We start from the raw sequence: 24893 nt of genomic DNA, 5'->3' as shown, positions 1-24893 counted from the left end.
AGTACCGCTTTTCGTGTGTACTGAATTTCTGGTAATTAATCTTCAGGAGTAATGATAGCCTTGAGGGACTGACATATTAATCATTAAGAGTAATTGGTCGTCTATCAGGGATTAATTGGGAAGGTATAATCGTTCTCCTTATTCGACGACCTAATCGTAGTGGCGATCCCTACCTCTGTCACTTGCTGTAGGCTCCCTCCTCACTAACATCTGCTTGTTGTACCCCCTTCATCTCTGTACCCAGTTACTCTCGACATAAAATGTCCGGCTTGATAGATAACCCAGATGACGATTCTCGTGTTCCACCGCTAGACATACCTCACTCACTAAGATGATATATATAATCCAACTTGCCAACCCTCACTCCCCTCACAGGTGTCAGCCACACCACCTGACTCATGCCCACCATCCTGCGACAGTTCGACGCCTTTCACCTCCAGCAAGATGGTGAGAGGACACCGTGCAGGACCCACACACCGCAGGACCGGCACACAGTGCAGAACCCACGCACCGTGCAGGACCCGCACACCGTGCAGGACCCACACCGTGCAGGACCCGCACACCGTGCAGGACCCACACACCGTGCAGGACCCGCACACCGTGCAAGACCACACACCGTGCAGGACCCACACACCGTGCAGGACCCACACACCGTACAGGACCCACAGACCGTGCAGGACCCACACCGCTCCGAGTGAAGGAAAATGTCAGTGACATAAGTTTTGTAGTAAAGCAAAATACTATATTGTGAGCGGTGGAGCGATAATTATAGAAAAGCATCATTGTACATAAGTGAAGCTTCGTGTGGTGATCCCGTCAGTCAGCTGTTGATTTCAGAAACTAGTACAGATAATACGATTTACGTGGTACAATATGTATGCCAGTATCATTTTGAACAATATTACTAGGTCTTTTATTGTTTTCTACCTTAAAACCACACCTGTACTAATTACATGATAATGAGAGGATTTAATTTAAATTTTTATTTATTTATTTAATTTTTTTGAGGGGGTCAAGTAAACAGATGTCGAGTTGACGGTGTTTAAATACTACAAACTAATTCGAGATGAGAGGTGTGTGCAGCAGTGAAGTGTTGGAGTATGAGAGTGGAGGTCAGGAGGTGATGTGTGGTGATATTCTAGACGAGGGAGCGTCCTGCCTCTCACCACCCGTCACACTACAATCCTGCCCTCCTCCCGCCCTATCATGGTGAACAGTGGGTACGATTTAGTTTAACAACTTTATTGACAAGATTAGAGGACAATGTCTGCCCGTATTGGTGACAGCCCGACGAGGGTACACACTGCCTGGGGAGGGAGAGAAAAGGGGGGAAATGGTTAGAGGGGGTGAGAGGGAAGGGGGTGGGGAGGTGAGGGGGATACACTGTGGTCAGCCTCAGTCATATCCATGTCTCCAGCTGACCCCTCGCTCACCTCTCCTGCCTTCATACAGAGCTGCCTGTGACACTGTTGACCGGCTTGCCCGAGAAGCGACACAAGAAAACACAGAAGCCACCCTCGCCCTCTCCCTCGACCATCTTCAATCTCACATACACACCGCACAGGGAGAGGCATTCGACGAACACTGGACACACCTAGAACATGGGAAAGTGCCACACTACGCCACTATGACGCAGTAACCGGTGATGACAACCGCCATTACAAAGAGTATCAACCTTTGACTCGGCCCCAACAGATTGTGTGTACATTAGACTGCGCCTCGGGTACAGGTACCTACAGTATGAGACTACATTGGCAACCCTGAGCCTGGCCGCATTATTTGTTACCTTTGTGGACAACCCAGATTTCAAATTTAGATTTGCCCCGCGAGGGGGCTAGTTTATTGGGCACCCCCTTGCATCCTGTGCAAGACGAAGCGCAAAAACGTTTACAGCGCCCAACAGCGAAGCATGCGGAGTTCGTGCTTGCCTTCTTGACTCGTGCACAAAGGACACGAGTGCCTGAAAGGCCACAGACAACCCGACTCTCACATTACATCCTCACTTGCCCTATGACCTCCTTAAGGTCCCCAGCAGTTACCAACACCTCATCCCTCCCTGACCAATTATCCCTCCTCCTAGAGACAAATCTGGCACTTGACATTATTAGGGACCTGCCACGCTTTGCCATAAACAGATGAATTGTATCAGGAATTCTCCCATCACACACTCATCCTCCTGTCACTATAATTATGTAACTTGCTGACAAAACCCATGACCCTTCAGGCACTTGCATCCTTAGTGCACGAGTCAAGAAGGCAAGCAAGAACTGCGCATGCTTCCCTGTTGAGCGCTGTAAACGCTTTGGCACTTCGGTGCCCAATAAACTAGCCCCTTAGCGGGGTAAATCCGAATCTGATTTTACGTTTAATTATCTCAATTAACTGGAGATATGACGAAACATTCAACTGATTCACGTCAAGTACAACCAAAGGATGACGGTAAAAATGGTGACGAATTTGTACTGAGACAATACTGTATAGTGAACACATTCACTCCCGGATTATCCTTATGAAATAAACTTTGAGGTACGAGTGTTTGAGAACCTCCTCAGCGTCTCCACATCAAGTTGCATTTTCTCAAAAGTTGTGTTTTTATGACTCATGTTTCATCGTGATAGTCTCGGCTGTCTTCTGTGTGTGGTGGTAAATGATGCAGCTTCCTTATTAATGTTGTTTCTAACCCCGCAAGTCGACGGTGATGACAACATTTCCGGTATTTTAAGAGTTAATGTGTTTTGTACTTGTTTAGGTTTACTACCAATTATTGTTTCACCGCAAAATCATTTTCAGGAATATGACGAATCTGGCCGTGATAATATCTGGATTCTTCAGGTTGCCAACCATCATCCTCCACCAGTAATGTTTCAAAGCAGCCAGTTTGTTTGAGTCCTGGCGCTGTTTTAGGTGAATATGAAGTAGTTAATGATGATGAATTTTGTTACTTCTGAACCTGAGTCTGAGGAAGAATCATACGATGGAAGTAGGGGCTCATTCAGCTGAACAACCATGTCTCTACTTACATATCTTTTCACCTTCTCTGCCGCTCTCTTTATCACCTCACTTTCATCCAATGGGTACACTGGCCCGTGCTGAACTTCATCAAGGCTTCCTTAAGGGTGTTACTTATCGCAACTCTAGGTGTTGATGAAGGTGTGTGGGTATTATTAGCGGCCAGTGTCCCACCTCCGTTACAAGGAGACGGTGGGGGGAGGGGGTGGGGGGCTTGACCACCTCTTGTCGCGTGAAGTTAATCATTTATTGCCAAACTAAAACTTGGCGGAAGGAGACAGGTCTGCCAGCAATGTACTGTACCTCAGCTTGTCTTGAGGGGGTCGTCAGCCTAACACGTACCGAAGGTCAGTTATAAACCGCTCAGTTACTCAACGGCACAAAAAACAACAACTGAACACTGTCATTACACAGAGAGGGAGGAAGAAGGCAGACCCCAGTACCCCACCACTCTGTGTTTGGCAGTGGCCGCAAGGTTCAGCTGATAACTCTTCCTGCCTCGGCGGTCATTCAAGGTAAAGATGAACAAACATGTGATAATGTGAACAGTTATGGTGGTTGTCCGATGCTGGTCAGACGATAAAAACGGGTAGGAGCAGCAGTGAGGGAGATACTGTTACCTGTTTACTGAACAAAGATTCCGTGGCCTGAACACCTGTAAACTAAAAACTTGTACGTCCTGGTCACATAAGTTAAATGTTTGGCAAAGTGTGAAACATTACACATAAAGTAAGTAAAGGGAACAATAAGAGCGGTAATCAGTGAACTTACTATAAACAGCTTGAGATTATAACACGTAATACTGTAAAACCAGAAGTGGAATATCACACACATATTAAGAGAAACAAAATATCAATAAAATAATAATACCGTACATCAGTGGCCTTCAGTTATGACTTATGCCGCAACTCCTAAGTTCTGGGAACCTTTTCAACAAGCAACATAAATACTCGTGTGTGTGTATGTATATATATATATATATATATATATATATATATATATATATATATATATATATATATATATATATATATATATATATATATATATATATTTGAAGTAGATTCACAATGAAAACGTAGATAAGATAGTCTTGATAATCACACGGGGAAAAGGAAACAACGAGCACTCTTAGCTTTCGTCCCTTTCCTGTGATTTATATATATATATATATATATATATATATATATATATATATATATATATATATATATATATATATATCAAATATATTCAAAGAACGAACTATAATAAGTGATAAGGTAAGAGAACGCTGTGATTACACACACTAAAATGGATTGTACATTATATCTGTTAGTTGGTCAATTTCTTCATCATAATACTCAGGGAACAAACAGGTTAAAGTGTATGTATTTATAACGCGAACCACAGTCTTCTCTACACCACCATCTTTTCATTTCCCTTCTCTTCCATCGTCTTGGTAAATCTGTGTGTGTTAATAATTTTCTTGTATTGCCGTAAATTATACATTAGTGTGAGGTAATTACAGGTAAGATTCACCTCCAGGCTCACCTGATGATGCTGCCCGCTACCTTTACCACCACCTACCCACCCACATCCACCCACACTCCCACCTCTCACCTAACCAACTAATCCATTAAAATATAAAATCAATCTTCCAGTCGACTCCCCCCTAAGTATCCACATCCCCCCCTCTTTCCTCCATGTAAGACACCCACCACCCCCATCCCCTCTCCTAAATACCTCTGTCCTCCTCCTTCTGAATCCCCATTAGTCTCGCCAGTTTGGGTGTTGCCGAGGTTCAGATCTCAATGAGGCGCTCACAACCCCGACTACAACCCCCCCCCCTAACCTGTCACAACCTTGCTCCTCCTCCTTCATCCTAACCTCAGAGATAATAACTATTTACCTGTACGTGATTGTCCCGTGGGGTGGGGGTGAAGGAGGGGGTGGTGGAGGAGACGAGGGGGTGAGGGAGGGGCGTGGTGGGGTGTTTGTCTCCCTCACCCCCTTCCCCAGCCCGTCATACACTGGCGCTCACATCGTATTCTCACAACACACTCAAGTGCTGCTTCACTGAACTGCACGATGCGGTTTACTTTAATAGATTAGACACTTAATATTTGGTACCTATAACGTACGTACTGTACGTGTGTGTGTGTGTGTGTGTGTGTGTGATAAGGTACAGTAGCAAGATCTTTCACTCGGATAAGTAAACACGAACTCCATCTCATATCCAGTATTACGCTGGTGAGGGAGGCCGGACTGGTGTGTTGGGGAGGAGTAACTCACTGAAGGTCCCTCACTCTGCACTCACATAACATTATACTGTCAAGGGTTTTAATCAAAGGCTTTAAAACTCACTGAATATTAATGTTACCTAATGGGAGAGGTAAAGTATAGTAAGAGAGACAGAGCACAGGTGGTAATGTACAGTGTTTGGCACCATGGAGGAGGATGATGGCCTCCCACTGTCACCCACTTCATTCATGGACTAGCTGGCGCGTGTGGGCGTTCTCCTCGAGTTAAACATGCGGGCGCCCTCACTCCCTTATTAGAATAATCGGGTAAGGCCATTATCATAGTCGTGTGTGAGGCCAGCGTCCCTCTCTACCCTCAAGAACATTCAGTCCACCCATTCATGAGTTGTTCTGTCACGGGTAAGATGGACCATGGGCACGACGACACGAGTAAGACTATAATTAAAGCTTTTTATTATTTCTGTACACACACACACACACGTCAGCTGACACCTACAGTATACCCCTCCACCTCCTCCCCAGCCCACCACCTAGACAAGGTGAACCAAGAAGATGGAGACGTTCTGGTAATGGTGTGGTGGTGAACAAGATGTTTACTGGTGATAGTTGTTGTTAGACCAGGTGGTGGTAGTAAAGATTGTGGTGGCAGAAGTAAAGATTTTGGTTAAACCAGATATTGAAGGTAAATTGTGGTGGTTGTCGTTGACGAAGACTTTGGTAGTGAGGACATATGGTAGTGGTGGTACGGTAATAACTTATGGTAATGGTGGTGACGAAGATGATGATTATGATGGCAGCGGTGGTGTCAGGGGAAAAACAATTTCCAATAGGTGACGACTGACACCAAAACACTGTAACTGGTATAAATTTGCCCCCAGTCTGTCCTCGTAAACTTCGCAGTCTAAAGTCCTCTACACACAGTTCTTGTATTTCCATAATAATTCTTCTACTTCTTCATATTATTTACCTTAATATTTTTTAGTGTGTTGTCTTATTACCCGTCTCTCTTTGTTGTGTCTGTGATGGATTGATTTATTCTCAGCATCATGTCACTTCTCCTTCCATATCCTCGTGCGAGATATAATCATACGTCTTTGTGTTAATGTCTGGTCAAATCATCCCCGACTTGCAGCCTGTCTTCTAGCAGAGGGAGGGAGGGAGGGAAGGAGGGAGGGAGTGAAGTATGAGCATGAAGCGTAACGTCAGACACGCGCCACCACGTGCACGCTCGCTGTGTTGTCGCGTGTGTGTGAGCACCTGCCACGTGCACGTCAGGACCTACTCACTGCTCCTTCCTTTGTCAGAGCATCTACACGCGCGCCCTCTTGCTCATGGCTTGTGGACGTGGGGAGAGGCGTCATGACTCGCTACAACCATCATCATCATCACCGTCAACATAGTTTACGACGCCAACTGCGCCACTATCACTCTAGCGGCGAATAATTCTAAAGATACACTTCTTGACCTTCATGACCTTCCCCTGCCAGCCACTACACCACACACCCTTGACGTTCTAAAATACTGTAGTGCCAGATATCACCGTAATCCGTGCCACTCAGTACAACAACCCAAGAGAAGTTCTCCCGCCCTCAGGATGCCGCAGACCTTGGGGTGACTGTCACACTCCGCCCACACAGTCATTCACCTGACTGCTAAAAAGGGGTGGTGGTAGTGGTGGTGGCGAGGTGTGGCCAGGATATAAACTGTGTATCGGGGAGGGGAGGAAAGATTGGGGAGGAGAGATTGGGGAGAGGAGTGGAGGGAAGTGAGGTAATCTAAATTCCACGAGTAAATAACATGATTATCAATAATTCATTTTTAAACGTTCGTAATAAGTGCTGCTGCGTATGTTTGTTAGCGCTATTATACTCGTGATATTATTTCACACACACACACACACACCCACACACACACACACCTGGTATACCATCATTAACTTTACCTGTCCTCGAGTGTTCCTCTACTCTCGCATCCTCCCTTCTCTCCCCCACCCAGGACAATGATAATTACCTGTGGAAGAGTTTGTTTTCCTCCCACCCCCTCCCATGCTGGCCCTCCTACTCTCCCATGCTAAAACACACAGATCAGGAAAGAGATACCAGGCGTCACAACCTTCACATACGTGCCGGGAGGACTAATAAGGGTTGGGTGTTTGTGGCAGGAAGCATCGGGAGGAGACTGGAGATGATGAATGGTGTAGTGTGGGGGGCGGGAGGAGGTCGGTGTACCATAAGGACAAAAATAATAATATGATTTCATTGATGTTGGGATGTTTGGTTTATGCAGATTTCGTTTTGTTATTCGACTTTTTATGTTTCTTTCTGCATTGTTCGTTTATTTCTTGAGGTTAAAGTGTTTATTTTTGTATTTTTCGTTTTATTACTTTGTTTTTCTTTGTTTTCCTTGATGTCGAAGTGTTAATTCTATATTTTCGTTTATGAGTAAAATTCCGTTGACATCTATACATCTATCACACTGTTCTTTAAAATGTGACACTATTAGTACTCTTATCCATAATGTGTCTATAAATAACAGCAATATTCTTCCTGCTTCCCTCCTCAAGACTAAAAATTTACATATATTTCCTCTCATCTTTAGAAACCTCGCTATCCCCCCTTCCTCCCATCCCTCACCACCCATCCGACACTATCCACCCATCTGACATTACCCATCCCACACCGCCCACCCAACTACCCATCCCACACCACCCACGCCACTCACATCACAATACAATCAGGACAAAACAATTCTCTCACAGGATAAGGCCTGGCCGACTCCCACCACGGTGTCCAAATACTTGTCGATCATCAAGTGGAAAATCACCTTAAGCAAAACCTTTTGTGGCTCCATCGAAAGTTTTAACGGATACCTAGACTGCATTAAGTGACCCCCAGGCCTACTTATACAAAAATATCGTTGCACATTGTGTTATTCAGAAGGGGTATTTTTTCCTACATAAAGGAAGTAATTTACATCAAAATACAACATTGTGGCGCCAGAGAGCGATGGGCATCACGGGGTGTGTGTGTGGGGGTAATGGCAGTCATTGCTCGCCCTCCATCACCTCACCTGCACCGCCACCTGGCCACACACTCGGCGTTAAGGACCCGACACAGGGTTCCTGAGGCCTGCGTGACCCGAGCCGATTTTCGGAGGCAAAGTGGAGAGGCCAATCTACGTAATGGTAGTGGTGGAGAGGCTGGCATGGAGGGGAGGCAAATACAGGAGGCGGGAGAATTAACACGCAAGAATCTTTTAAACTGGCTGAGGGCAGTGCTCACGGCGGCGGAGGGAGGGAACCTGCTGGCTGTTTATACCCGAGCTGGACACCTCTGGCTATGAACTGCGGTCAGAGTGTGTGGTGGAAACTGGGGGTGTGGGTGGTTTGTGGGGGTGACTGTTTGTGCGTGTGGGTGACAATGGGGTGTGAGTGAATGTGGAAAGGGGTGTGACTGTGTGTGTGGGAGAATGGAGGTGTGGGGGTTATGTAGGGAATTATTAGGTATGTGGGTGTATATGGAGGAAAACAGGACACAAACAAAGTGCCTTAGAGATTACAAACATACACAAGACTAAGAAAAATACACTTGTATCTAAAGAAATTAATGAAATAGTAAAACATCTATACCAAGTTTTACAAAGTTAGGAGGATAAAGTTTTATCATATTAAAAATTACTTATTAAATGAATTCCCAACATTAAAAGCATAAAATCAAAATTACTATTGTTCGGGGGAAATATTGCACCCTAAAGACATGTACAGATTAATGTGGTTAATTAAGTCTTGTTCTCTCTCACCTGGGATGACCGTTTATTTACCTCACCTGTGTAATTAACAACACAGGTGAACAGGACACAACTTATGGATTCTTCACCAACGTACTGCTTCAGTGTTTAAGAACCGAAACCTACAAGTCGTACTCAGACTACAAGGTTCACCTCCCGAGGATCAAGTCATATGTAGATTCTTAATGATTCGTACTGAGGACAAAGACTTACCCACCAATTACTACTACAACGCTCACCTCAAAAACCCCTACATAATATATAATTAACACAGCCTTAATCATCATGTAGTAACGTAATCATCATCATCCTCTTAACCAATTATCGGATATTATTTACAAAACATTTATTTCCTCACACTCATAAACGATCAACCAACCACAGAATCGTGAACTCAGCCAAGTATCTCTAAGTCTTTATAAAGCTTTGTGTGTGTGTGTGTGTGATAATAATAATAAGGCCAAGAGGTCAATATCCCTAAACATCAGTACACGTCCTCCCGTAGCTAATTGAAGAGACGAGTCAGTCACTTCGTTTTTTGTCGATTTTTTTTTTGTGTTTTTCCCGAGTAATCCAACTTGTATGACGAGGATTGTCTGACAGCTTGCGTTCCAGTAGTGCTTTTTATTACCCGATGGCATGATTTCGGCGTACTAGAAAAAATAAATAAAAACTCCCGCACTTATTCCTGTTGACTGCGGCAATTGGGGATCAAGTATATAAACAAAACACCAAAAAAAGTTTCAACCTAGAAGTCGCCGCCATCTTGATTACAAGGCCATAAATTGATGCATTTATGAATAACAGATAAGACGGAGAATAAACAATAATTACAGAAAAAAATAAGATGAAGAGGGTAGATGGCCAGGGGGGCCGGGCCATTAGGGAGAACTAATACTTATTTTATGAGGAGTATGAGGGAGCATTGACTGACACGGCAATGAGAGACTGTCTGCCATCACCTGGAGCATGAAGGAGAGTTTATCATCGTTGGAGCGTCAAGGAGTATAAAGAGAGCATATCAGACATATAAGAACATGAAGGAGCATTTCACACTAATAGAAGCATGAAGGAATATCTTGCAGTAACAGGAGCATTAAGAAATATCAAAACGATATGAGCATTAAAGGAGCGTGGGTGAGATTATTGCAACACAGGAGCATGAGTGGACATCTATCACAGTATTGGATCATGGCGGAACATCACAGAGTAGTTCAACGTTATGTTTTTGTCACACGAGAGGTAATTTTTTTCATTTATTCAGAATTCAAGGTAAAAGCAAAGTACCGTGTGTGTGTGTGTGTGTGTCCTCTCTCTTTTACTTGCTCTCTCTATCTTTAAATTTTCTCCTCTCACGGTTTTTATCGCTCTTTTACTCTCCTTCTCTATCGCTCTTTTACTCTCCTACACTACAGGTTGGAGAAGACCAGAGTGTAGACAGACTTCACTGAACACGAGACCCAAACACTTTACATAGTCAACACCGGTGAGAGGAGTTAAACACGCAAGACGAGTCCATCAACAAAACCAACATAAGGAAGAGAAAGTCTGGGAATGTACAGGTGACGGATATATCTTTCGTGAGTTAGAATGTCAATTTGGGGTGATTTTGAGTTTTTAGAATGACCCTTGGCGATCGAGACTCTGTAGTTGGACTTTTTAACTCAAGAAAAAAATGTATATATTGTCATAAGTAAAACAGAACTATACAATCAAGAAGCGTTTGACCTCCCTCGACGGTGGTGCTGTGGAGGTCAGATAACAGGGGAGGGGGATAGTGTGAGTTTTAGGATGAGGTGCAGAGGAGTGTGACGGTAGGGTGAGGGGAACATCGTACTACACTGGTTTGTAATGTGCCTGACTACACCTGTGTCTAAACCCAGTGTATATCAGATTACACTTGGGAAAACATACATCTGCCCATACTACATTATAAATCTACCTCTAACACCTTATACCTACCTATACATATGCCTGTATCTTCATATACCTGTTCATGCAAACACCTGGGTGCCACCTATCTAGCATGGCCTTACTGGGTGCCACTTACCTGGAACTGCAATTGACCCTGGGCGTCGACCCACCCAATGACCACGTCGGCGCCCTTCATGCCGCCGTTGGGGGAGAAGCCAAGCCCCACATACCCCCGCGTCGCCACCTGCAACACAACACCTGAGTCACCACCTACATCTTGGTATTAGAGGAGAGATGCTCACGTATACTGCAAAAAGTACACACACACACACACACACACACAAGGCAACAGCAGACAACCCACAACCCTTAGCTCACCTGTACTTCAATGACGATCTTGTCCTGCAGGGGCGTCCACAGCATGATGTAGGCGCCCCTCTGGTCCATCACTGCTCGGTGGTGGAACTCGAAGGGCGCAAGTGACACTGAAGGCTGACCCGCCGCCCCAGGAACATTCACCATCCCCAGTAGGGCCAGCAGAGCACAGCACACCCTCTGCCCTGCCACACCCGCCATGACGGTCGACAACCTCCACTGATTTTGTATTCTGTCACAGCGGAGAAAAAAAATATGATTATAATTTGATGCCCATAAAGTTCATGATTGACGAGCTTGTTTTGGTTGGTTTTGGCTCGAAGCTCCAGAGGGAGTTGTTTTATTTGTGTGTGTGTGTGTGTGTGTGTGTGTGTGTGTGTGTGTGTGTGTGTGTATATAGAGAGAGATGGTTCACAGAGGCCCCATCGTCTTCTTTACCACCTCCTGTACACAAGCCCAAGGTGTACAACTCGTGGGTGTCTAAGACGTTCCCAGCAGGTAGAGATGTGTGATGTCGTGAGGAGTAAAAATACTTTAGAGATTTTCTTCACCTACTTCAGAAGGCAATAAAAACATGTCGGTGCTTCCGTGCGTGTATGTAATGCGTATGTGTATGCACTGTGTGTCTCTTGAGTCTACATAATTGATAGAATAAAACACATTTGCGCTTAAGTATACAATCTTAGAAACATGTACAAATAGTAAATATACACATTCTTTTTCTGTAAGGAGTCAGACACGCAAAGTAAGGTGAGGTAGTGGGGGGGGGGGGGTAACAGGCGGGGTAGGGGGTAACAGGTGGGGGGGAACAGGTGGGTTAACAGGTGAAGGCAATTATGAGATAAAATATTCAGGAACACCTCCCCCGTGATCACACCTCCTCTGATCTTAACTACCAGGAACGACAGCAGGAGGAAGCCTAGCTGGAGGTGCGGGATATGTTGTGGGCTGGACGTAATATTGATGTGCGTGTGTGTGTCACTAAGACCTCTCCTACAGAATTATTGGTTATTGGTTATTACACATAATTGACATTCCTACATATACGCACACGAGATATGTTCAAATACACACATGATTACCTAAACCCACACACACACACAGACAAGATATATCTACCCAAACAATACTGCTATGTAAACAAACAAAAATATACACACATAACAAACACCCCGACACCACAAAAACATCCGTGCATGACATACAAACACACACTTATACAACGCGCCTAAATAAACAATCTATACTATTATACAAACACATATATCAACACCTAAACAATATATACACAGGTTCACGACACTCACATATACACACAAACATGTTCAAGACACAACACTACACTAACTTTAGCAGAAATACACCAGTTTGTTTCTTTTGTTATAAATGCATAGAGTTCATTGTTGTATGTTATAGGTTACCTCATGGCAATTATCATGATAATCTTAACCCCATGAGTATGATGACGTAGCCCCTCCAGTATAATGAATTTATCCCTTCCTCGAGTACGATAAAACATGAGTATAATGATTGTCGACTGAGTAAGATATAAAAAAACCCTTGAGTACGATGCCAACCCCCCCAAGTACAATGAATTATCCTATTGAGAAAGATATCTTAATCCCGTGAGTATATCTTAACCCCTTGAGTACATTGATATAGTCCCTTGAGTACATCTTACCTCCTCGAGTACATTGATATAATCCCTCGAGTACACTAATAAAGTCTCTTAAGTACGTCCTAACCCCTGGAGTACATTGATATATTCCCTTGAGTACATATTAAGCCTTTGATTATAGTGATATTGTCCTTAAGTACGATGTCATAACACTTTGAGTACGATAATACTGTACTCAGGGAACTATCATCGTACTCAAGAGGTTAATAACACATGTTAATATTTCTCATTTTATTACCTACCGTTTTTAATTATGCTCTTCTTTCTGTCTTTATCAATAGTATTGCTACCTTAAAAAAATTATTATTTACATTTTAATCCCAATAATTAATAAGAGCATATCGGTTAAGTGTATCCTTTATTTTTCAATATTATTTTTATTATTATTATTCATTTACTCAATTGTTTGTTAATGAGTAAAATCTATAATAAAGATAATTTATTTACGACTAACAGCTGTATCCCTTATTACCAATGTATTATTTACAGTAACTAACACTTCTTTACCAAGTTCATTTACATACGAACTTTTATTTACGCATTGCGCATAGTTTTACATTTATGCTTCCGAAACGAAACTTGGAAAGACGGACGGACGGAACTCATATGCGGGAGTTAAAGTAAATGGTCTAAGAGTACAGTATTATCTATATATATTTTAAATTTTAAATAGTTTTGATAATATATGTGTAGATGAGTATCAGCGTTAACGTAAGTACTGTAGATTATGAAGATGACGTAGGGCAGTGATGGAAGTTACATCAGTATTGAGAGGTTCACTCCTGCAGCCTCGTCACCACCATCACTACTACCGTCACCAACACCATCAGCAGCACCACTATCACCCACCACTACTACTAACACCACCACCACATCCATTATCACCACCATCACCATAACTACCATCACATCCACTATCACCACCACCATAACTACCATGACATCCACTATCACCACCACCATCGGACCGTGATAAATGGTGCCTTCGATTTCAGGAATAATTAATTCAAGATCCAATCTTTGCCAAAACTAGGTTAAGAGCCACTTAAAGGACCCACGTTTATCCTGTATTTATACTAATAGGCGCGCGCGTACACACACGCACGCCTGTATACACACTTAGCCTTTTACCTCGAGCATGTCACACACACACCGGTACAATTAACTATATCCATTTACAATACATGAACAAATAAGTAGACATTTTCAAGTAAATCCATGATCGTGTCTGTCACGGGTGCATAAAAATAACACCAAACTCACAACCCGTCTAAGTGTACGATAGTCGAGTCAGGAGTATACACAACACTTAGAATCTGTTGTGCTATACTGGAAGAGGTCACTAACCCGGAGTGCGACACGCCCTCTGTCAGGTGACTCAGCAATCAATGCACAACAACAAAAGGCCATATGATCATAGGTGATTAATATAATGTTAAAGACAACGGGGGATGGGCTTGGAAGGAAGAATACAAGAATCGTGGGGCCAAGTCGAGGGTTTGGCCCGCAGCATCATGCATAATAAACAAATATTGGCGGGAAAGGTGAGGCTGGGCGTAAATTATCATGATGGCCAGTGTCGGGACTGTTATTGAGCGCCTACTGTCTACTAAGCGATAATTAAATGTACATTACCGTCTTCCAACGTGTAATTTAAAGACAATGGCGCCTTCTAGATGTCATCATGTAGTGGAGCTTCTCAGTGATTATAATTATACTGACAGTGCTCCCGTGCGCTTCTGGTCGATAACACTTAAGTTACCATACTCCCTCCACCAAGATGCACACACCGACCGCTACCTTACAATAAATATTTCCTTACCTTTTCTGTCTGTCTCTTAACTAATTCACTTCATCCACTCATCCATCAACGAGTCTGTCACAAGTTCGAACAGCGGGAAGGTGGATGAGCGGCGCCACATGGATGAGTGAGGGGCGGCTACACATCTGCCTCACACCGCATCATAACACACTAACTCACCATCACGGTTGTCGACAGCTTGAAAAATTACCCCGGGTTGAATTTACGATGGATGGAGGGCGGTGACAGCAGTGTAGTAATAATAATAATAATAATAATAATAATAATAATAATAATAATAATAATAATATTTATAATAATAATAATAATTAACGGTTTATTGAAAGAGCATAGCAGCCAGAAGGCTGAAAATATACAGTTACATAATTGGGGAATGGGTTTCGATTTACAAATAATATACAAATAACATAAGTGATACAAATAAGATATATAATAACTAGATGGGGAAAAGCTCAAACTACAGGGCATTTCAACATAGTGACAGTGCAAGAAGTAGGATTTACTGGGAGTGAATACACTGGTTTATTACAAGTTATTGATAATTTTTACAATGGTTGGGACTGGGCTGTTCTTATAGCGATCAGTTCGTGCACGTATGGGCTGGATGCGGTTGTGGTGTCGAACAGCAATTCTTGGGCTAGGGATCTCAGGTGGTAGTAGGAGCCGGTGTCGAGGATGGTGCAGAAGCTTCTTACCAAATTTGCAGATGAGGTCGTGGTGATGGTCAATGAGAGTCGAAAGGGTCAGTGTGTTGAGCGCTTCTTGATATGTGGAGTAGGAAGGGGAGAGAATAATCTTGCATGCCCTCTTTTGCACTTTTTCTAGGTGTTTTCGTTATGTGGCATTTAGGGAGGAAGACCAGGTAGGGGAGGCATAGGTGAGCTTGGGAAGTATGAATGTTGAGTAAACACTGAGGAGCTCGGGTGCAGGAACTCCAGGAGACTTGAGTCGGCGGAGAAGGTGGAGACGGAAATTGGAGGACTTGACAACTTCACTGACGTGTGGTTTCCAATTTAGTTTGTTGTCTATGGTGACGCGAGGAGCTTAGTGGAATCTACAACCTGGAGTGTGTTGGGACCTAAAGTAATGGAAGGGGGTGGGACAATGTCGGAGGAGAGGTTGATGTGCATAACCATGGTCTTGGTATGGTTGATGGTGACGTGGTTGTTGGTGGCCCAGTTTTGGAGACTGTTCAATAAAACCTGAAGGGCGGTATAGTCGGGAGCAGAATTGTTGACGCTGATCCCAATAGTGGAGTCGTCGACATATTTCCAGCGAGCAGGGGTTTCTCTTAGGACATCATTGATAAGCATAAGGAAGCAGAGTGGTCCCATCTTGGTGCCTTGGGGGACGCCACAGCTGAGTGACTGAAAGGTGGAGACAGCCCCTCGGAAGCGTACAGCTTGGCGTCGGTCACTGAGAAAGTCTGTAAGCCATGGTATAAGACTTCTCCAAAGTCCGAGGTCAATAGCTTTGTTGATGATTAAATTGTGGTCAACTGGGTCGAATGCTTTCGTGAAATCAATGAAGGCGCGCGCGCGTGTGTGTGTGTGTGTGTGTGTGTGTGTGTGTAAAGCTACGAGTTATCAGGACCCACCAGACTTACAACATGTATCTGATAATAAAAACAGAAGGTCCGGATTTTCAAAGGTTCGTAAGTCAAGCTTTTTCCCTAAATAGAGAAAGAGATCGTCCACACTTACTGCTGAGGTTCAATACCATTTTCATGACGCATTCTCAGTATTTTTGTTCTTTAGTGAAAGAAAACCAAGTAAATGAATCCGAACTGCCACAGGTTAGCAAAAAACAATTAAAAGTTAACATCATTTGAGAATTCGAATGGTGAACGTAAACCCCGTTAAACACAAGGTTTTATAAAGCACTTCTTCACAAACACATCACCGTTAATGGAGGCTTATAGTCGGTTAGTTCTAAAGCATTATACCAATTACTTTGAATACACCGCCAATGAGGCTTTTAATTTCACGGGGCAAGGGTAAGTTGACTTGCTATACACCCTCTCATTATTCATAATGACAGGAGTAAGCGGTGAAAATAACAAGCTTTTAGTATTCACCAATATATCTAGTCAAGACTTCAACCATTAAACCTTACAAAAAGAGAAACGAACAGACGTCTAGCAGTATTGGATTAATTCGTTTATACCCCAGTGATAGCAGTGAAAGCGACTTGAAAATCACGCCCGTATTAATATTTCAGTAGATTGAAACTGCACGATCTACGTACAGTATTTTCTTATTAATCAATATTGATGCGGATACTTTTACCATCTTTATTATTAATGTAGTTTTAGTTTTATTTTCCCATTTCTTTTATCGAATTTTATTTATGAACGAACACGGGACTACAATACCTATTTCTCATAACGTTCTTCTATTGTTTTTGTCGCATACAACGTATTATATTTTTCGTTTTGTATTTCTTTCTCTATTTTTCTCTTTCAAATTTAATGACTCTTATTGGCATAGGTTCATTTTCATTATCGTAGCATATATAGTAAATTTTCTACCCCTTTTCAAGACATTCATACACAATACAGTACATTCATATATCAAATATCCAAAGAATGAACATCGATACTGTTACAAAAAATATCACAAAACATCCATAAGCCAAACATTCACATGACATGAGTGAGGGAGACGACAGGTGAGGGAGATATGAGTGTGGGAGACGTGATATTGAGGGAGACGTGATAGTGAGGGGGGACGTGAAAGTGAGAGAGACGTGAAAGTGAGGGGGACGTGAGAGAGACATGAGAGTGAGGGAGAGATACGAGTGTGGGAGACGTGATAGAGAGGGGGGGACGTGAAAGTAAGGGAGACGTGAGTGTGGGGGACGTAAGCGTGAGAGAGACGTGAAAGTGAGGGGGACGTGAGAGAGACATGGGTGTGAAGGAGACGGGATGTGAGGTATGAAACAGGGAAGTGAGGGAGACATGAGAAAGAAGGGGAAGTGAGAATGAAGAGCAAGTGAGAGTGAGGGGGACGTGAGTGAGGGAGATTTGAGAGTGAGGGAGATTTGAAACTGAGGGAGAGGTGAGGGTGAGGGAGGGGGCATGTGAGAGAGGCGTAGACCAGAAGCCACACACTAGGCCCTACTGGTGATGGTGAGGAGGGGTGTTTAAGCAGGTTTTAAAAACGGGTCAGGAGTAGGGTCACACACACACACACACACCTGGTATCCAATTCCTTCAGGAGAGGACAAAAAATACTAAGAATGCCTTAATAGGTAAATAAGTAGCTGTGGTGATAGTGAGTGTGTGCAGCCACACACAGAATGGTGAAATGCTTCTAGAGTGGCAGCATTATGTTAGTGTTAAGGTGCAAGCACTGCTTGCTCCCTCTTGCTTTCAGCTTCCGTCGCTAGCTAGCCCTCGTGGCGAACAGGGAAGCAATTTGCATAAGTCTTCCCCTGCCAGTACACAGCCTCTTCACTAACAAGACTCCTGCTGTGCCTCCTCGTGACAACACACGGTAACTGGGTGCCTCGTGGGCCCAAACTAGATCAGTAGGGGATCTCGGAGTAGCAATAGGTACCAAAGGGACGGCGCATAGGCCCACTGGCATGTGGACACATCCTGGCGCCTACCAACCACCGCCCCGCTGCCTTGCAGATTAACCTTGGTAGGTATAAGGCTACGGGAGTAAACCACGAACTAAAAATCTGCTGTAGAGCCCCGCATCAGGCAGACATGCATACAGAGCTCCATCATCATCAAAATCCTTATACCCCCAATTGCCTATGGCGACGGGGACAGGCAGAGATGATTGCTGGGAGTCTTTAGTCACAGCTCTGCACATGGGCGGCACAGATAAGATGGTAGTTTATGCACTGGGATCTAGGCAGCAGTGCAATCCGGTCTTGTCTGTGCGAAAGAGCAGCCCTATCAGGGAGCCACTCTGGGGAGGGGGCTAGAAAAGGTGCCCTAAACATAGCCTGCCTAAAAACCCAACCTGACTGGGCAACCGCACCCAGTAAGGTCATCCTTATATGGTGGAAAACAACCAAAATCACAGATCCAAACAAAAACAAACCATACAACCTCTTATGGTCGCTGCATGGAATGTGAGGACCCTTCTGGATACTGGTACAAATACATGCCCTGAAAGAAGAACTGCCCTTGTGGCACAAGAACTGACTAGGTATAACATCGATATAGCAGCCATCAGTGAGTCATGGCTCCCATATGAGGGCCAACTCACAGAACGGGGGTCTGGCTACACCTTCTTCTGGAAGGGTAAGCCTGCTGCAGAGAGGAACTGCATTTATGGAGTTGGCTTTGCAATCCGCCAACGCTTCCTACACAGGCTAACTGAAATGCCTATTGGGATCAACGAGCGCCTCATGACCCTTCGAGTCCCACTGAATCACTCACGTCATGCCTTCTTCATCAGTGCATACGCCCCAACACTGGATGCAGAGGATGACATCAAGGAGGCCTTTTATGCTGACCTCGACAGAGTGCTAACCTCTATCCACAGAGAAGACAAGGTTGTGCTCCTTGGCGACTTCAATGCCAGAATTGGCAGAGATGCTAACATTTGGCAGGGAACCATAGGGAGAAATGGACTAGGCAAGTGTATCCCAACGGCCTACTCCTCCTCAGCAAGTGTGCTGCACACAACCTCACCATCACCAATACCTTGTTGAGGCAGGCCGACAAGTTCAAGGGTTCGTGGCAACACCCACGATCCAAACACTGGCATCTTATTGACCACATCATTGTCAGAAAAAGAGAACGCCGAGATGTTCTCATCACCCTTGCCATGAGTGGCTCAGACCACTGTGACACTGATCACCGACTTGTCGGATCCAAGCTCTCACTTCACGTCACCCCAAAACGGCAAATGCAGCAAGCCTCAAGAAGAGGTTTTAACCCTAATCAGCTCGAACATGGGCTTATAAACAACCCAACAGCAAACAACGTGAATCCCAGTGCCGAATGGGATTCTCTTAATACTGTTATGACAAAAACCTGCAGAGAGACCCTCGGCCACATCAAAAGAATACACCAGGACTGGTTTGATGAAAATGACGCGGCAATCAAAGTACTCATCGATGATAAATGTGCTGCTTTTACTGACTAGCAGAACAACGCTCAGTCTCGAACCAAAGCTGATACCTTCTGCAAGAAGAAAGCAGCAGCCCGGCGGGAAATCGCAATCTAAAGAATGACTGGCTTAAAAAAAAGCAGATCAGCGCAAGATGCGCGAATTTTCCATTTTCACGAAAATATTTTATGGGCCAACAACTCGTGGCACAGCTCCCCTCCGCTCATCTGGTGGTAACCTCATAATTAAAAACGATGAAGGCCTCCTTCAGTGCTGGAAAGAGCACTACCATTCATTGCTCAACCGAAACACCGAAGTGGATGTCCTGACTACCCAGCAGGTCCCTCAGCATCCAGAGCTGACCCACCTCAGGTATCCTCCAATCATGGATGAGGTAACTACTGCCATCAAAAAGATTAAAAAAAAACAAAGCCTCAGGGCCTGATGGAATCCCGGCCGAGGTGTATAAAGCAGGAAGACTTCTGCTTACCAGCCGTTTCCACTCTCTCCTGGAGAATATTTGGGAAAAGGAGGAAATCCACCAAGCTCTTAAAGACACCTCCATTGTCAACATTTATAAGAACAAGGGAGACCAGTCAGACTGTTGCAACTACCGCGGGATCTCGCTGCTCTCCGTAGCTGGCAAGATTATCGCCCGAGTCCTCCAAAATAGACTTCTTCCTGAGGCGGAAAACTTCCTCCCTGAATCTCAATGTGGTTTTAGACCATCATATGGCACCACCGACATGATCTTTGTTGCCCGTCAGATGCAGAAAAAGTGCAGAGAACAGCGTCGTGACCTGTACATGGCTTTCATCGACCTAACCAAGGCCTTCGACTTGGTCAACAGGGAAGCCCTCTGGTGGACCCTCAACCGTTTTGGCTGCCCACCAAATTTCATCACTATTGTGAGGCAACTCCACGATGGCATTAACGGCAATGTCCTGCACAACAGCACCCAGTAAGAGTTCTTCCCCATCCAAACAGAGGTTAAACAAGGGTGTGTACTGGCACCAACTCTCTCTTCCATCTTCTTGGCCGCCTTCCTTACTCGTGCCAGTGCTAATTTAGCCAGCGGGGTGAACATCGAGTACTGGGTGAAGGGGGATCTTTCCAACATAAGACGACTCCAGGCAAGAACACAGGTGTCAGCAGCTTCCATTACTGAACTTCAGTATGCAGACGACCTCAACCTTGTTGCTCACACTGACCACGACCTACAGGAGATCATGAACACCTACGCAGACGCGTATGCAAACTTCGGCCTTGAGGTGAAAGTACATAAGACTCAGATTCTCTTTCAACCTGCCACTGGTTCAGACACACCTCCACCATCCATCCAGCTTAACGGTACTACCCATTTTCGGTATCTCGGCTCCCACCTGTCCACCACCGCAGACATTTATGAAGAGGTTCAGCATCGGATCAGATGTGCATCTCAAGTCTTTGGTAGACTCCAAAATCATGTCTTCAGCTGTAGGGAGCTGAAATTATCTACAAAGCTGCACGTATATCGAGCAGTAGTCCTCTCCACCCTGCTATATGGCAGTGAGACATGGTTCATATACAGGAAGCACCTCAAGGCACTTCAGAACTTTCACCAAAGTAGTCTACCTTCCATCCTCCGAGTTTGCTGGAAGACCAGAGAACAAATGCCAGTATTCTTGCTGACACCAACTATAGGAGAATCGAAGCTACCATTATCCATGAACAACTACGTTGGACTGGCCATGTTACCAGCATGGACGACAGTAGACTGCCAAATTAGTAAACGTAACGCCAGCGGGCAATTGAAAAGGTATAAGGATAGTTTTAAGACAATCCTGAAAAAGTGCCAAATCGAGCCCCTAACCTGGGAGTCGATTACTCCACATCGTAAAGCTTGGAGGAGCACAACACGAGAAGGTGTCAATACTTTCGAGTTTACCCTTCCGCAAACCGAGGCAGACAAGCGCCAATGCCGGAAAGATGCTGCCACCGCCCCTCCCGCAGTAGATGGAGCCCTCCACATGTGCAACGAATGTGAACGACACTGCGGGTCCCGTATTGGGCTCTTTAGTCACCTCAAAACTCAATAACCTAGGTGACATCCCTAATACCTCATATCATTGTATCATAGCTGAATATTCGTCATACTCGATTCCGAGTGACAGCGAAGTAGTAGTCGGGTGGTGTTAGTGTGTGGTGGTGTTAGTGAGTGTGTGGTGGTGTTAGTGAGTGTGTGGTGGTGTTAGTGAGTGTATGGTGGTGTTAGTGAGTGTGTGGTGGTGTTAGTGAGTGTGTGGTGGTGTTAGTGAGTGTGTGGTGGTGTTAGTGAGTGTGTGGTGGTGTTAGTGAGTGTGTGGTGGTGTTAGTGAGTGTATGGTGGTGTTAGTGAATGTGTGGTGGAGTTAGTGAGTGTATGGTGGTGTTAGTGTGTTAATCATAATGAAGATACTGAAAACATTATTGTATTTCATTATTTTTCACTTTATACTGCTAGTATCGCTGGGGCTAACAATGGTATTATCAACCCCTTGAGTACGATGACATCCTCCAGTACAATAAAATAGTCCGTTGATTAAAATATCTGAGCCCATTGATTACAATGAATTAACCCTTTGAGTACGATGAGTTAACGTCTTGAGCATCATTATTTAACCACTTCAGCTAGATGATTTAACCACTCCTTGCACAGTCACTTAACCCCCGAGTACGATGACGACCCTTTGACTATTATCACTTAAAACCCTTGAGTACGCTGATAAGTCCACTGAGTACTCGTATTATGAGGACGATGAATCAGGTGAGTACTCAAAAGTTTAATTCTTCCCTTTTAACTAGTGTACTATTTTTGATAAACTAGAGTACCGTAGTCGTTATTATTAAAGTTCCAACTATTATTACTAATGCCATAGTGAGAACTGGTATTAGTATTCATAGTAATGGAAAATAATGTGAAAAAGATCATAATAAGTAAGTAATAATAAAACAAATATTCATATTATTTATCTTAATGATACTACTATAATACTACTACTAACAACAACAATAATATTAATAATAATAATTAAAATAAAATAATAAAGAAAGCAATAATATCATGCTAATACTAATCATAATGAAATAATATATTAATACTACTAATAATAAGATACTTATCATTATCATCGCGAAAATTCTCTTCTACAAAATTACGAAGAGCAACATAAACAAGAACCGTCAACAAAACATAATTTTCGCGAAATATTTTACGTAAATTATGTGGAAAATTTGCTTTAATAAACATATGGCAGATTTGTTTAAGTGTATAATATTGAAAAGTTACTTTTTAAAAAAAAAATTCATGGTCACGTGTTGTCCTCTACGCAACAAAAAAAGGTTAATTAATAAGCCTTAATCATTCTTTCAATTGCGGAAGATTTAAACATGTAACCAAAACAAATCTGCTACTTGTTTAAGGATAATTAGAAGCTGTCACTCACCCTCGAACCACCAAGAACAAGTAATGCTCAAACGGTATAGTGAACCCCAGTCACACGTTCACTTACAGTACAGGAGACACCTTACACAACCCCAGCACGCGCGCCTGTCAAGCCGACACTGATCTCCGGCCACCTGTGCACTAAATTTATTAAGTGAATCGTGAGATGTGCTCCAGTGGCCACTGATTGGTGGGGACCCGGGGACCCGGCCACTCGCGCCACTCTCTCCCGGCACGTGACTTACTCAGCCACTCCTATTGGCTACGGTCACTGCTTACCACGTGGGATTGCTTTCACGATAAAAGAGAACTATTTAAACTGTGATTTAACATGAAGGTATTGATATAAGCTGCCATTGTCTAGTTGTTGACACTGAGCATTTAAAAAGAAAACACGATTAACAACTGAGAGTGTGGGTGACTGGGTGCACCTTAGTAGTAAAAAAGTAAGGGTGAACATGTGGTCACTGATTTGGTTCAATACACAGTACTTATCGTGTTATGTACTGAAATGTTCACAAACACGCCGAGGGTGTACAGGTATATCGATATGCAAAGTTCCGGCCGTTTATAGCTTATGGTGTAGTGACGGTGGCTACACTTGAGTCAACCTGTGATTTCAGAGTTAGTTGTCGATAGGTGAGTGTGACCGTCTACCTGTGACTCACATTCACTCCCCACTTTATCATTTCGTGTGTATGAAAATGATTAACAGATGGACGTCAGTTAAAGATGACTCACAACAAAGCACTGACTCAATACACAACTGACTCACAACACAGGACTCACTAACTTACTGTACAGCACAGCACTGACTCACACCACAGCACTGACTCACACTACAGCACTGACTCATCACAGCACTGACTCACAGCACAGCATTGACTTACAACACAGCACTGACTCACAACGCAGCACTGACTCACAACACAGCACTGACTCACAGCACGCAGCACTGACTCACAACACACAACTGACTCACAACAAAGCACTGACTCAATACACAACTGACTCACAACACAGGACTCACTAACTTACTGTACAGCACAGCACTGACTCACACCACAGCACTGACTCACACTACAGCACTGACTCATCACAGCACTGACTCACAGCACAGCATTGACTTACAACACACACTGACTCACAACGCAGCACTGACTCACAACACAGCACTGACTCACAGCACACTCACAACATAGAACTGCCGTAAACTTTGGACACAGGTAAGGGTTACGTATTAGACGGACAGGTGGACATTAAATAACTTTTATTGTATATAAACTTTCTCTCTTATATAATCATTATATTTACTCATGACATGTTATTTTGTTTACTAACGTCACGTGGTGTTATACTGTTTTAAAAGCAACGTACATAAAGGCACACAGACACACACAGACTCACACTCTCTGGAAGTCTTACCAACGATTACCACGAGACTTGCCTGTGTTTATGTATTGAATATTTCAGCTTACTTTTACGTATTCATGAACACAGAAACACACCCGTACGTTCACAGATACGT

At 43.8% G+C, this 24893-nt stretch overlaps 1 protein-coding gene across 3 annotated transcripts in view; it reads right to left on the bottom strand.

Annotated features, from left to right (window-relative positions):
* LOC121874096 (DBH-like monooxygenase protein 1) overlaps nt 1-24893 on the bottom strand; it is a 106051-nt gene that overhangs the window by 61000 nt on the left and 20158 nt on the right. Inside the window, exons 1-3 of one of the 3 annotated variants that reach the window (XM_042378012.1) lie at nt 23433-23495; nt 11331-11559; nt 11089-11196 (exon numbers count right to left, since the gene is read on the bottom strand). In XM_042378012.1, the coding sequence (XP_042233946.1) occupies nt 11089-11196; nt 11331-11528 (306 nt within the window). In that variant the 5' untranslated portion in view covers nt 11529-11559; nt 23433-23495. Of the gene's footprint in view, nt 1-11088; nt 11197-11330; nt 11560-23366; nt 23496-24893 lie in introns of those variants that run through there. The other 2 variants (XM_042378011.1, XM_042378010.1) reach the window with 2 other exon arrangements.

Source organism: Homarus americanus, unplaced genomic scaffold (assembly GCF_018991925.1).
Source record: "Homarus americanus isolate GMGI-L3 unplaced genomic scaffold, GMGI_Hamer_2.0 scaffold49667, whole genome shotgun sequence".
Taxonomy (NCBI): Eukaryota; Metazoa; Arthropoda; class Malacostraca; order Decapoda; family Nephropidae; genus Homarus; species Homarus americanus.
Note: the sequence above shows the minus strand (reverse complement) of the source record. Positions and strands in the feature narration are given on the sequence as shown.